General features: G+C 41.4%; 1 protein-coding gene across 1 annotated transcript in view; it reads right to left on the reverse strand.

Moving 5' to 3' along the window:
• LOC140714540 (von Willebrand factor D and EGF domain-containing protein) overlaps positions 1 to 14,281 on the reverse strand; it is a 308,836-nt gene that overhangs the window by 177,521 nt on the left and 117,034 nt on the right. The window contains exons 10-12 of the mRNA XM_073025817.1: positions 11,449 to 11,722; positions 9,214 to 9,428; positions 1,929 to 2,881 (exon numbers count right to left, since the gene is read on the reverse strand). Of these exons, the coding sequence (XP_072881918.1) occupies positions 1,929 to 2,881; positions 9,214 to 9,428; positions 11,449 to 11,722 (1,442 nt within the window). The remainder of the gene's footprint in view (positions 1 to 1,928; positions 2,882 to 9,213; positions 9,429 to 11,448; positions 11,723 to 14,281) is intronic.

Genomic DNA, 14,281 nt, shown 5'->3' on the forward strand with positions numbered 1-14,281 from the left:
CTGTCTTCCCACAACCGCAAGAGGAGCATTCCAATATACTGTTTGGCATCCCCACTGGTCTAAATGTGCAATAAGAAAGAAGCAAAGAATAAATAATGAAAAAAAATCTACCTATGGTCGACACCACTCCTCATTGATGCTTTGATGAGCCAAGCCTCAACTCCCCACTCCAACACTGACCCACTCACACAATGGCTGCCCAACTTAAAAAAACTGTTTTTCAAGACAGAAATCAATTAAGATTTTCATTCAAAAACAAAGAGCGAATAGAGTCCTGGCTATGAAGGGAATCAAGAGAAATGTGTGTAGTGCCATGGTGGCATAAAAGTGGAAAATCCAAATGCATGGAAGAGTAGGATAAAAGTATGCCTACTCATAATTCTTATGCTCTTACATTGTAAGTATTTCAGAGGAGTTATACCCGAACAGAGAAAATTTAAAATGCAAAATTCTGAAATAAAAATGACGATATCCATCAGTAGGAAAAGAAAAAAAACAGAATTGATGTTTTAAGTCAAAGACTTTCTTTGACTCAAATATTAACTCTGTTACTCCGTCTGCAATGGATATGGCTGTAACAATTGAGGAATCCACAGAGAAATAGGTCAATGTCGAAGTGGGGTTGAGAATTCAAGACTTTGCAATCAAGGTCAATATATTCAATGATTATTTCTTCATTATATTATGACTAAAAATGTTGCGCTGTTTGACTTAATTTCTATGTCACGATGTTCTTGACATTAACTAAAACATTCAGACACTTGATAGGAAGAAAACAAATAAATTAAGACTAACCTTTCACCCTCCTGGCCACTCCATTCCACTGAAATGAGCAGAGGAGCACCCCCTGTGCCCCCTCCACACCGCCAAAAAGTGCAAACTCCCCACAATAGAGACCAGCAGGAAAATAAGTTCATCTAAATGGTGGCTAATGGTGAATTCAAACATTTGCTTTCACACTGACATACATGAATATCCCAAAGCTCCTGATAATCACTTAATTTTCCAGCATAATCCAGGCCATAACAGGTGACTAAGTATAATTTAGGTGCAAAGGGAACAAGTTAACATGTCTTACTTTGAAAGGTCTCACAAAACATCCCTTAGATGAGGGGGAGTAACAATGTAAGACGAGGAAAGTTTCCAGCAAATCCTAATTGTCTGTATGAGTAAGTCACCTTCACTGACTACTATATTTGTCTGGTATCTGGTCTTAAATGAAACTCAATTTCATCCATTTAAGCACTGAGAAGACAAACACATAATTTAACTTTGATGTAATTTAGATGATCCGATGCCAAATGTCTGATAATCATTTTTTTTCAATTAGCTTTCTTTTCACTACAGCCGAAGTTTAGATCAACCAGATTTCAGAGAGTTACATTTGACCCTCCAAACAAAATGCCAGAGCCAATGAATGAATCATGAGGAATGACAGAGATGAACGGCAGCCATCTCTCCACAAATATACAGCTTAATATAAAAATACTCATCACAAATAAATGGTATAATCAAGCCTGGATTTCTTTGATCTGAACTTGCAAAATATCAAAGTGAAGCAATAAGCTGATCTTGGTGGATATTTCATGATAAAATAATTAATTAAAACAGAACAGGTTTTTTTTTTACAATTCCACAGAGCTGACATTGAGACTCAATAGTTTTAGCAGCTCATATTTGGCTCGGATCCTCTTGCAGTCTTCATAGATAGATCCACAAGGACTTGAACATCTGTCAACTACAATGTGATCTGGCAAGGATTAATGCTTATCATTGATATTTTCCCCACCAAAATGGCAATTGAAAGAGCAAGTTCTTTTAAGGCAATTTGATTTTATGTAGCTTCAACATCTGGCATAAAAAGTGTATTTTCAAGGTCATTATTTTGTTCAAGAAACTGCGATCATTAAAAATATTCTTATGCTTACCATTGGAAATACTGCAGTCATAGGAGCTGTATTTGACAAAGCACTGGCAACCCCATGCTGTGCAATGTCCATTGTTACTGCATGAGTTTGGACAACGGAGAGCTCTAACAATCTCTTTAACATGAGGATCATTTGTTCCATGGGCCCACTGAACCCTACTTTCCAAAAGTTTTCTTTCGCACTCATTGTCAAGGAAAGGCCGCATCCCTTCCTCCCAAGCAAGATCATCTTTAAGCTGCACGTCTGAGATACATGTATCCACAGCCTCAATAAGCCTTCTTCCGAGAAGGTCATGACACACTACACCAATGGTAGAGTTCCCTAGGGCTTGTTGGCATACCTCCAGGGCCTTAACTGATGTCAGTCCACTTGGAGTTGGCCATGTTGGTTGCACACCAGGTCGATTCCTGGACAGATGGTCTTCTGGGAAAAAGTAAGTGAAGCTTTCCAGATCGGTTTGGCTTAGGCTCTGGAATGTGAATGTTGGTAAGAACTCAAAAGGACCCTGACTTCTTATTCTACGCAGCATAACCTCTGGTTCAGCAAAATCCATTATGTCTGGCCATCTGGAATATCCCACTGAGTGATCAGTAAATGTAAATGACTTGCCTTTGGTGGTGAATTCTTTGGCGCCTTGTGATTGAATGTATTTCAGCAGGGCCATATGTCCATCTGTCCTCTCAGACGACTGGACTACGTCACGCTTTCTAAACAAGGACAGATCTGGGTTGTTTATGTATTCTGCTGTAATATCCAAATAAGGAATTAATGATGTGTAATCCACATTTTCATAAGCACTGCAACTAGACAATAGGTGAGAATGGCCACCCGTCAACTTGTTCACAGAATGGAGGGGCATTGTATATTTCTTCTGACACTTGCAGTAATTTCTTCTTTTCTCTTTCACAGAGTGGGATGGTGTCTTGTCAAACAAACTTTCCCCTGGATGTATTCTAAAGCAAACAGACCAAAAAGTTAGATAACAAAAATTATTTTCCACTTCTATTTTGATTAATTTCAAGCATGTTCTTTGAGAATGTATGTTCCAATCATACAGCAACATGATTAGTCTTGTTACTTTAGATTACACCATAATTTACTAGGAATAGAAAGCAACTGAACATGTTGAATGCCTCAATGCATTATCAACACAGAATTCACTATTACATTGTCTTTATCATTGTATACTTAAAATCTAGTATCATTTATAATGTCTGATTGAAAAAGGAATGAAAACAAAGGAGCACTGAAAATACTTATGTTATTTTAATAATTAGTAACGCAGGAGTCTTGAAGGTATACTGTACAGTCAGCCCTCCTTATCCGCGGATTCCGCATGCGCGGATTTAACTGACCGTGGATCGGGAAAACCCGGAAGTTCTCTCTCCAGTACTCGTTGTTTGAGCATGTACAGACTATATTTTCTTGTCATTATTCCCTAAACAATACAGTATAATGACTATTTACATAGCATTTACATTGTATAAGGTATTATAAGTAATCTAGAAATGACTTAAAAGTACAGACAATCCCCGGGTTATGAACCAGTTCCATTCCTGAGTCCATCTTTAAGTCGGATTTGAAGTCGGAACAGGTACATCCAGTATTATTTAGTGTCAGTTAGTCAAATGTTTTTCTTAGTATATCAGAATCAGAATCAGAATCAGACTTTAATCGCCAAGTACCTATGCACATACAAGGAATTTACTTCCGGCAGATGTTGTCTCTCTGCTCATAACAATAATAATGATAAATATAAATGAAAATATAGATTATACATACAGGTAGTGCAATCCAAGTAATAGTTAGCCAACAGTTAACTGTTCAGCAAAGTGACCGCAGTAGGGAAAAAACTTCTCCAGTGCCTATTAGTCTTAGTCTGGAGGGATCTGAAGCGCCTACCAGACGGAAGCAGATCAAATAGTCCGTGCGCAGGATGGGAGGAGTCCTTTATGATGTTCCCCGTCCTCTTCTTCAACCTGGAAGAGTACAGGTCCACAATAGAGGGCAGGGAGGCTCCAATGATGCGCTCGGCAGTCCTCACTGTGCGCTGTAGTCTGGTTCTATCCTGCTTGGTGGCGGCTCCAAACCACACAATGATGGAAGTGCACAGGACAGACTCAATGACTGCAGTGTAGAACTGCAGCAGCAATTCCTGAGGCAGACCGTATTTCCTCAAGAGCCGCAGGAAATACATCCGCTGCTAGGCCTTCTTCAGGATGGAGCTGATGTTCTGCTCCCACTTCAGATCCTGAGAGATGGTGGTTCCCAGGAACCTGAAGTTCTCCTCGGTGGACACAGGGCTGCTGAGGACTGTGAGGGGAGACATAGCGGAGGGACGTCTCCTGAAATCCACTATCATCTCCTTTGTCTTGAGCATGTCCAGCTCCAGATTGTTCCGACTGCACCAGAGCGCCAGTTGGTCCACCTGCTGTCGATATGCAGACTCATCACTATTCTGGATGAGTCCGATGACGGTAGTGTCGTCTGCAAACTTCAAAAGCTTCACATAGGGGTTGGAGGAGGTGCAGTCATTGGTGTAGAGGGAGAACAGCAGTGGAGAGAGGACACACCCCTGGGGGGCGCCGGTGTTGGTGATTCAAACATCCGAGGTGAGCAGTCCCATCCTTACCTGCTGACTTCTGTTGGTCAGGAAGCTGTAAATCCAATCGCAGAGGTCAGGTGGCACAGTAAGGTGAGACAATTTGGAGCAGAGGGTATGAGGGACGATGGTGTTAAACGCCGAACTGAAATCCACAAACAGCATCCGAGCATAGGTCCCAGGATGATCCAGATGTTGCAGGATATAGTGCAGTCCCAGGTTGACTGCATCGTCTACTGACCTATTTGCCCGGTAGGCAAACTGCAGGGGATCCAGCAGGCTGCTGGTGAAGGTCTTCAGGTGGTTCAACACCAAGCGTTCAAAGGATTTCATGACTACAGATGTCAGTGCGACAGGTCTGTAGTCGTTCAGTCCTGTAATGGTCGGTTTCTTGGGGACCGGGATGATGGTAGAGCGCTTGAAGCAAGTCGGAACCTCACTTAGCTCCAGAGATCTGTTAAAGAGCTGAGTGAAGATGGGAGCCAGCTGATCAGCACAGGCTCGTAGACAGGAGGGGGAGATCCCATCTGGGCCTGGAGATTTTCGGGTCTTAAGTCGCTGGAACAGTCGACATACTTCTCCTTCGCTGATTCTAAGCTGTGATCCGGGGGGCTGGGCAGAGATGGTGGGGAGGTGATTGCAGTGATTGGGGGATGAGTGCCAGTGAGTGATGGTCGAGGGAAGGCAGGAAGAGAGACCGAAGAGGGGGGAGGGACAGGTGTAAGATGGACCCTCTCAAATCTACAGTAAAAGGTATTAAGGTCGTCAGCCAAAGCTTTGTTAACCTCAGCAGGGGGGGGCAGGGCGTCTCCTGTAGCCAGTGACCTCCTGCAGGCCTCTCCACACCAACAATGAGTCGTTAGCTGAGAAATTACTCCTCAACTTTTCGGAATAGAACCGCTTGGCCACTCTGATTTCTCTGGTCAGTGCATTTCTGGCCAGCCTGTACAGGGCCCTATTCCCACTCCTGTGGGCGTCCTCCTTAGCTTGGCGAAGATGTCTGAGTTTGGGGGTAAACCATGGCTTATTGTTGGCGAAGGTCCGGAAAGTTTTTGTGGGTACACATGCATCCTCACAAAAACTGATGTAGGATGTCACAGTATCTGTCAGTTCATGTATATTACATATACATAAAATGTATATGTATAAGGTAAAATGTATACATATGTATACATATATAGTACATATTTTACCTTTCTATGCATATGAAACACTGAAGTAACATGCGGAACTGGCGGATAGGAGGGCCAACTGTACAACTCAGTGTTAAACACCATCAGCCCCTCACTACCAATCAACACTCTTTAAAAACTGGATCTTCCCCTGGAACTGGACCCTTCACTTCCTTACCAAGAGATCACAGACAGTGTGGATCAGTAAAAACATTGCCTCCTTGCTGGTAATCAACACAGGTACATCTCAAGGATGCATCCTTAACCCACTGCTCTAGCCTCACAATTGTAGGCTGGGGACAGCTCAAATGACGTTTATAAATTCACCAATGACAAAATTGTTGTTGGCAGATTCTCAGATAGTGAGGAGGAGGTGTACAGGAGTAAGAATGTCAGCAAGTCCAAGGAATTGCTTGTGAACTTCAGGAAAGTTGGAAAAACATAGGGGATAATGATGCAAAGGTAGAACAGCTTCAAGTTCCTGCACATCAGAATCTCAGAGCATCTACCTTGAATCCAATACGTTGATGCAATCATGAAGAAGGCACTTCAGCTTAACTCGTTAGGAGTTTGAGGAGATATGGTACGTTACCAAAGACTCTTGCAAATTGCTAGATATATGCGATGGAGAGCATTCTGACTGATTGCATCAAAGCCAGGTATGGTATAGGGCCACCAAAGTTCAAAGTAAACTTATTATCAAAGTACATACATACATGTCACATATGCAACCCTGAGATTTGTTTTCATGTGGGCATACTCAGTAAATTCAAGAAGCATAAAAGAATCAATGAAAGACCAGACCCAACAGTATGGGCAAAAAACCAATGTGTAAAAGAAAAATGTGCAAATACAAAAAAGGAAATAATAATAATAATAATAATAATAATAATAATAAATAAGCAATAAATATTGAGAACATGAGATGAAGTAGGAACAGTTTAGTGATAGATCAATGAATGCACAGAAATTCAAGCAGCTCAGAGGGTTGTAGACTCAGGTCGTTCCATCTAGGGCACAACTTAGAAGACATCTTCAGGAGGCAGTGCCTCAAGAAGGTGGCAATCATCATTAAAGATCCTCACTATTCAAGAATGCTCTCTTCATGTTACTACCATTGGTGTGGAGGCACACACTCAACATTTCGAGAACAACTTACCTTCCACCATCAGATTTCTGATTGGTCCAAGAATCCATGAACACTACCTTGTTATTTTTTTCACCATTTAATTTTATTGTAATTTATAGTATTTATTAAGTTTTGCATTGTACTGCTGCCCCAAAACAACAAATTTCACAACATATACTCCAAGGCAGAGTACAAAGTAAATGGCAGGACACTTGGTAGTGTGGAGGAGCAGAGGGATCTGGGGATACATGTCCACAGATCCCTGAAAGTTGCCTCACAGGTAGATAGGGTAGTTTATGGGGTTTATAAGAAAGCTTGTGGGGTGTTAGCTTTCATAAGTTGAGGGATAGATTTTAAGAGTTGCGAGGTAATGATGCAGCTCTATAAAACTCTGGTTAGGCCACACTTGGAGTACTGTGTCCAGTTCCGGTCGCCTCACTATAGGAAGGATGTGAAAGCACTGGAAAGGGTACAGAGGAGATCTACCAGGATGCTGCCTGGTTTAGAGAGTATGCATTATGATCAGAGATTAAGAGAGCAGGCCTTTATTCTTTGGAGAGAAGGAGGATGAGAGGAGATATGATAGAGGTATACAAGATATTAAGAGGAATAGATAGAGTGGACAGCCAGCACCTCTTCCCAAAGGGCACCACTGCTCAGTACATGGCTTTAAGGTAAGGGGTGGGAAGTTCAAGGGGGATATTAGAATAAGGTTTTTTCTCAGAGAGTGGTTGGTACGTGGAATGCACTGCTTGAGTCAGTGGTGGAGGCAGATACACTAGTGAAATTTAAGAAACTACTAGACAGGTATATGGAGGAATTTAAGGCGCGAGGGTTATATGGGAGACAGGATTTAAGGGTCGGCACAACACTGTGGGCCGAAGGGCCTGTACTGTGCTGTACTATTCTATGTTTTACATGTCAGTGATAATAAATCTGATTCTGAATGATGGGATTATCATTGCCACCAGAATTCTAGGCAGTGACCTGGATGATGAACATGGCCTGATGGTGTTGATGATCACATGGCAGTTGGACTTTGGGTGAGAGAAATGCTTTCTATCTGTGACAATCTCCAAGTTGACTGCGTGTAGTCAATGACACTTGCACCCAACAATCCTCATGATGCTGTCTACCTTCTTCACCTGATCCTCTTAGGAAAGAGGGACTGAATTGTACTCAGTCCTCTTAAAGTACAGAATGTCCTTTATACAGCTGGATGAAAAATTGAACAATAAAACAATTGCCTTTGCTTCAGCTTCAGTGTCCTTACACACAAGATTCATGGACATGCTGGCTTCAGCGAAGTAGCCATCAGCCTGTTCCAAGGTTGCAGCTGTGAATCCTGCTTCTGACAAATTTCAATAACAAATTCCCCAGTAAAGCATATATGTTACTGCTTCTTGCTGAGGCTTACTTAAGGAATGTTTTCTGAAAAACCTGCATGTATCTGAACTCCTGCTAAGAACTGCTTCACTTTTTCCCTTTGCTGGTAATACTTCCTTCTGTGCCTCATTCTGAAGTCCAGCATGTGCCTCAAAGGGAATGGATATTCATGCACATGTACTGGGGAGAAGTCAGTCTGTGCAAAAGATTGATGTCAAGTCAAGGACCTTAAGTATCTGTGCACACTACTTACCTGAGACTAAAGCATCTGTAAGCAAGCCAAAAATACCTGCTGTAGGCTCTAATTACTGAACAGCCATTGCAGAGAGCAGAAAGCAGTAAATCAACAATCTCATTAAATGTAGAAATTGCAAGGCAACGGGTTTGGAACATTTCCTCTTCTTGCTAATAAACTTACATTTAGCTAATCAAGTTTATAGTAGGTGTTAGCTGGAGCTTAAAACTCCAAATCAGCACGCCTGTAAGCTAACTCAGTATGATATCATGATCCACACACTCTTTACAAGTCTATTAGGCATTCTATTGCACATGCCAATGACTTCCCAAAAAGTAATGCAAAGGTTTTGAATAATTTGGCAACCTTATTACTGAAGCAATATATTGTGCCTTCTGCAATTTACTCAAAATCTGAGGGAAAAAAATACATGTTCTTAAAATGCAAGTGTTATAGTTTAATCCAGGGGTTTCCAACCTGGGGTCCACAGACCCCCTGCTTAATGGCATTGGTCCATGGAAAAAAAAAGGTTGGGAACCCTTGGTTTAATCAGAATTTTCTACAACGAAAGAAATTTCTGGAGCAGGTGGAACTCAAACATAATCAACTGAGGTGAAGTAGTTTCAGTGGTGGTTAAAACGAAGACATGTATCACCAGAGAAGCTATCACATAAATTCTGTGATCCATCACTTTGCACATTTTGAAGTTATGTTTATCTTTTACATTAAAGAGACAGTGCAGATTTTGTTCTAATACATACCTCCATTCCTCAATGAAATCAGTGGGGTCATTATTCCAAAGTGCAGCTGCCATGGGCTTCCCATCAGCACCGTGGAAGTCATTACTACTACTGCGATCAAAGATCCCACAGAGCCCCCTAGTGTTGTTGAAATCAACACTGGGAGCCCGTACTGTTATGCTCATTCCCCAGTCACTTACGTCTGCACGGACAAATGCCCCTGATGGAAACATGATCTGCGGAAACAGAAACCAGAAAAAGCCCAAGTCCATAACAACATGTAATCCACTGCTTTAAATACATCATGTTACTTACTTTAAATTAAAATTCAAAATACCAAGTAAATATAGAAGAATAAAAGACTTCACAATTTGAAAACCCAAATGAATTTCCATATATAGATCTGCGGTCTTCCACTCACTTTGCTATCAATGGGGATTCAGAGCAAGGATTCTAATTTTTAATTTTCACATTACTTTTGCTCAATCAACTTTGTCTCTGATAATGCCAAATCTGCAGCATTGAATGCAAATTTCATTGGAACAGTAATGACCAGTAATGGTGGTAATTTTTGTTATTCACTTATCTATGGTTTAAATCCCAAGAACACCTGCTTCACTACGTGTACGTCAATATTTTGAACAGGTTGAGCAAAAAGAGTCCACGATAAGTAGGACTAGTACATATCTTGAAATATCTTACAGCTAAAAACACTGATTTAAAATTCATTGCCTTGTGGTCACTGCATATACATGAGGATACTTGTCTCAGTTTGTGAATACATTATCCACTTTCTGATGGCAGTTAACATCTCAAAAAAATTATTATATTATAGTTTCCCTTTAAACTAAGTACCACATTTATTTTTCTGGTCCACAAATGTATTTGTTACAATGGAACATAACCTTCCGTCTTATCAGACAAACACAATATCCTCGTTATATGCATCTTCGGACAATGCGGATTCACAGCTATGCGAGGAACCTACTTCTACCAACATCTTCTTATATGCATCCAAAACTCACAGTTATGTGAGGAGCCCTGCTTTCCCGCCAATACAAGTCAGGTGCGTGCGCCTCACAATCTCACTCCCGCCAGTCTCGCGTTGGTTTTGGCAAGGTGTGGATGTGCGATCTTGTGCTCTTAAACTTCTGTTGGTTTTACCTACGGTGCAGTGATTTTGTGCTTGAAATATTTAACTATACCTTCTAAGTGTCCGATGTCATGTCCTGGGCCAGCAGCCGAGTGGCAGAGAACCACTTGAAAAAAATTTGGGAATTATAAACAGCGTGGCATCAGGTGAAGGTAACACAGCTCTGGGACGCTACTGCCAGGAACAGAATCTTGCCTTTCAAGTTCTTTTGTTGCTTGACAATGTGCCAGCCCATCCTAAACATTTGGACAGCATTCATCCTAACATAACAGTGCATTTCCTGCCACCAAACACAACATCGCTGATTCAGCCACTCGACCAAGATGTGATCCACATTCAAGGCATATTTTTTCTTACAGTGAACTAACTCTCAGATGCTGCAAGCAACAGATGATTTTGAAAATCCTGGAAGGTTACCAACGGTGAGGGAATGGTGGAAGTTGGAACACTTAGCACAAATGGCAATGGACGTGGACCCAAGTTTAGAACGGATTCAGCATTTCAGTCATTCCCTGCCGTCAACCCTTCTTCCCTACAAGCAAATTTATGCTGAAAAACAAAATGCTGCCAAACAAACAACCCTCAGCACTTTCTTCAAACCGGTGTCATCTCCTGCTGCTGGCAGTTCTAAGAGTTCTGTGAGTCTTCCTTCAGCCCTTGCTGTGCTTGGTATGATCCCGACAGCACTCATCTCCCAGAGCGAACACACCTGCCACTGTTGGTGAGTACCATACACCCTACTATGTTAACTTTCTATGAGTTATTACGTTGAATATTCTCTTAAATTGATGAAATATAATATCAATGTTGCCTTGTGGTACTACTGTTGTGTCATATTGGTATGAAAATGTGAATAAATTACTGCTAAAACATATTTAGGAAGCCCTCTGGAATGCATCCCTATTTTCTCCATTTGAATAATTATTCACATTATGCGTTGACTACGAGGAACTTGTCTTCTGCATATAATGTGAATAAGTTGTACTGTATGTAAAGACAACACTGATATATATGTTATGATTTAAAATACAAATTAGCTCACTCTAATCATTATAAAGCAATGTTATGATGGGCAGTTAGCAATGATTTCAGGAAGAACCCACCGTGATTTTCTTCCCATGGTGCGCATCCATTATTTTGACATGGTGTGGTTCTGACCCACTGCTTTTGACTGACAGATGAGGCCTGGTCTCCTGAAAGTGTCCATTGCACATGTCAAATGCAATGATATCAGCGCCTTCTCTAGCAACGACTCCACAGTTACACGACACAGCATAATGGCGACTGCCACAGTCCCATTGACGTATGTGAACTTCAAATTCTCGCAAGAGGCTCTTATACATCACAAAAGTCCCAGTTTTATGGTTGTCATATCGTCTGCAATAAAATAATATCAACTTGTTAGTTTGCTGGAAGATCTCAGGTATAAATAACATTTAACAGATGGATGTGAGTAAGAAGTTGCTCTAATAAAGTCCTGCTAGAGTCTATCAACATTTCCTATAACATAGAAATAAATATAAAATCAGAAATACTCAAAATATTGGTAAGGCAAATTACTAAAGCTGGAAAGAAAGTATATGGAATCACATGCTTTATATATGCAATGGACAGCAAAATTAAATGCAAGAAATTCATGAAATTTCAGAACAAATGGTTGAAAAAGGAAGCACAATGGATACTAAATGAAATACCCAAGTTTAGAGGAACCATCTGAAGGTGCTGATTCACCATAACCTGATTCAATCAGGAGTGTGTGGCATGAACTGTCCCTCGGAAAGTCATGTTGACAATACCTAATCAGATTACACTACTCAAAATGTTCATAAACCCTTCTCTAAGAATCCTGTCCAATAGTTTGTCCATCACTGACATATAGAAGACCAGTGAGTCTTAATTCTCAGGATTTATCCCTACAATCTTTTTTGAACAATGAAGTAATACTTGCCACTTTTCAATCTGAGACTCAGCCTGGAAAGGTTCCCGACTCTGTGGAAAACATCTTGTGTGGTCTAGTACCCAAGAAGGGTCAATTGAAAGTCTTGAATGACTACCACCTAGTGGCCCTGACCTCACACATCACGAAGGCCCTAGAGAGGCTGGTCCTGGCTCACCTCCAACCTCTGGTCAGATCAGCCCTCGATCCCCTGCAGTTTACCTACGAGGAGAACATTGGAGTCGATGATGCTGTCATCCACCTGCTGAACCGAGCCTACTCCCATTTGGGTAAGCAGGGCAGCTCTGGGAGGATCGTGTTTTTTTGATTTCTCAAGTGCCTTCAATACCGTACAACCTTCATTGCTGAGGGTTGGCATTTCCATTCTATTGTGGCAGACTACAGTTTTTTGTTGCTTCAGAGCTGTGTGTCAGACATGGCTATGAGCAGCACTGGGGCCACAGAAAGGACTGTATTGGCTCTCTTCCTGTTTACCCTGTATACCTGTCTTTAGATAGGACACTAAGTCATGTCATCTGCAGAAATTCTCTGATGACTCAAGCAATAGTTGAGTGTATAAAGGGAGGAGGGGAGGATGAATACAGGGCCCTGGTGGAAGACTTTGTCAAATGGTGCAAATTGAGTCACCTGCAGCTCAACATCAGTAAGACAAAGGAGATGGTGATGAACTTCAGGAAGAGTAAGGCTGCACTGTTCCCTCTTACTATTGATAGTGAGGATGTGGATGTGGTGAGGACCTACAAGTACCTGCGGGTACACCTGGATGACAGATTTGAGTGAAACACCAACACAGAAGTTGTGTACAAGAAGGGCCAGAGTTGCCTCTACTTCCTGAGGAGACTGAGGTTCTTTGGAGTATGCAGACCTCTCCTCCATATGTTCAACCAGCTTGTTGTCACCAGTACAATCTCCTATGCAGCGGTCTGCTGGGGCAATGGCATCAACAAGGGTGATGCTACCAGGCTCAATAAACTGATTAGAGAGGCTGGCTCTGATAGGAGTCAAACTGGACACACTGGAAGCTGTGGTAGAACAAAGGACCCTAAGGGTCTCAGCCCAAAACATCGACAGCGCTTCTCCCTATAGATGCTGCCTAGCCTGCTGTGTTCCACCAGCATTTTGTGTGTGTTGTTGTTTGAATTTCCAGCATCTGCAGATTTCCTCGTGTTGACCCTATAGAAAATCCTGGCAATTCTGGACAATGTTTCTCACCCTCTGCATGCCACCTTGGCTGAACAGAGGAGCACCTTCAGTTACAGACTAAAACAACTGAGCAGCTCCAAAGAGCGTGATACGAGGTCATTCTTACCCTTGGTCATTAGGCTCTATAATGAGTCAACCTATAGCAGGGGAAGTGACGAATCCCTCCTGTTGGACTGTTTGAGGTCACTTATTTTTTATTCTTTCTTACTTCTAATATTTGTATATTTGTATATCTGTACACTTGTAATGCCACTGTGACACTGTAATTTCCTTTGGGATCAATAAAATATCTATCTATCAATCTTCTGGTACTGCTCCTGCAAACCAGCAAAACAAACAATCTTGAAGCAATGAAAGTAAAACTAGCAGTTTAACAAAATAAACAGTCTTAGCACTTTAAATGTACTTAAGGTTTCCTCAATGTAATTAAGCTAACTTAAGCTGACTAATTGATTTTAAGTGTAATTAAGAGATGTTTAAGTGAATTTAAGCAGTCAATTGAAAAGATATCACTTCCAGCTGTCTCTTGCTAGAATCTAACGGAACTTCCAAAGACAAATGCATGAATATATATAAAGATTCTACCACACCCCCATCCATGTGACTAACTACCATAATAAACATAATAAATGCACAACACAAAATAAAATGCAGATTGAAAATAGATTCATGACTCCTGCACGCTCCATACAAGTACTCCCTAAACAACCTCCACATTTCCGTTACACATTTCGCTGAATAAATCTGTTCCCAATTCATGCTCCCAAGTTCTTACT

The sequence above is a fragment of the Hemitrygon akajei genome, chromosome 2 (genome assembly GCF_048418815.1).
Source record: "Hemitrygon akajei chromosome 2, sHemAka1.3, whole genome shotgun sequence".
NCBI lineage: Eukaryota > Metazoa > Chordata > Chondrichthyes > Myliobatiformes > Dasyatidae > Hemitrygon > Hemitrygon akajei.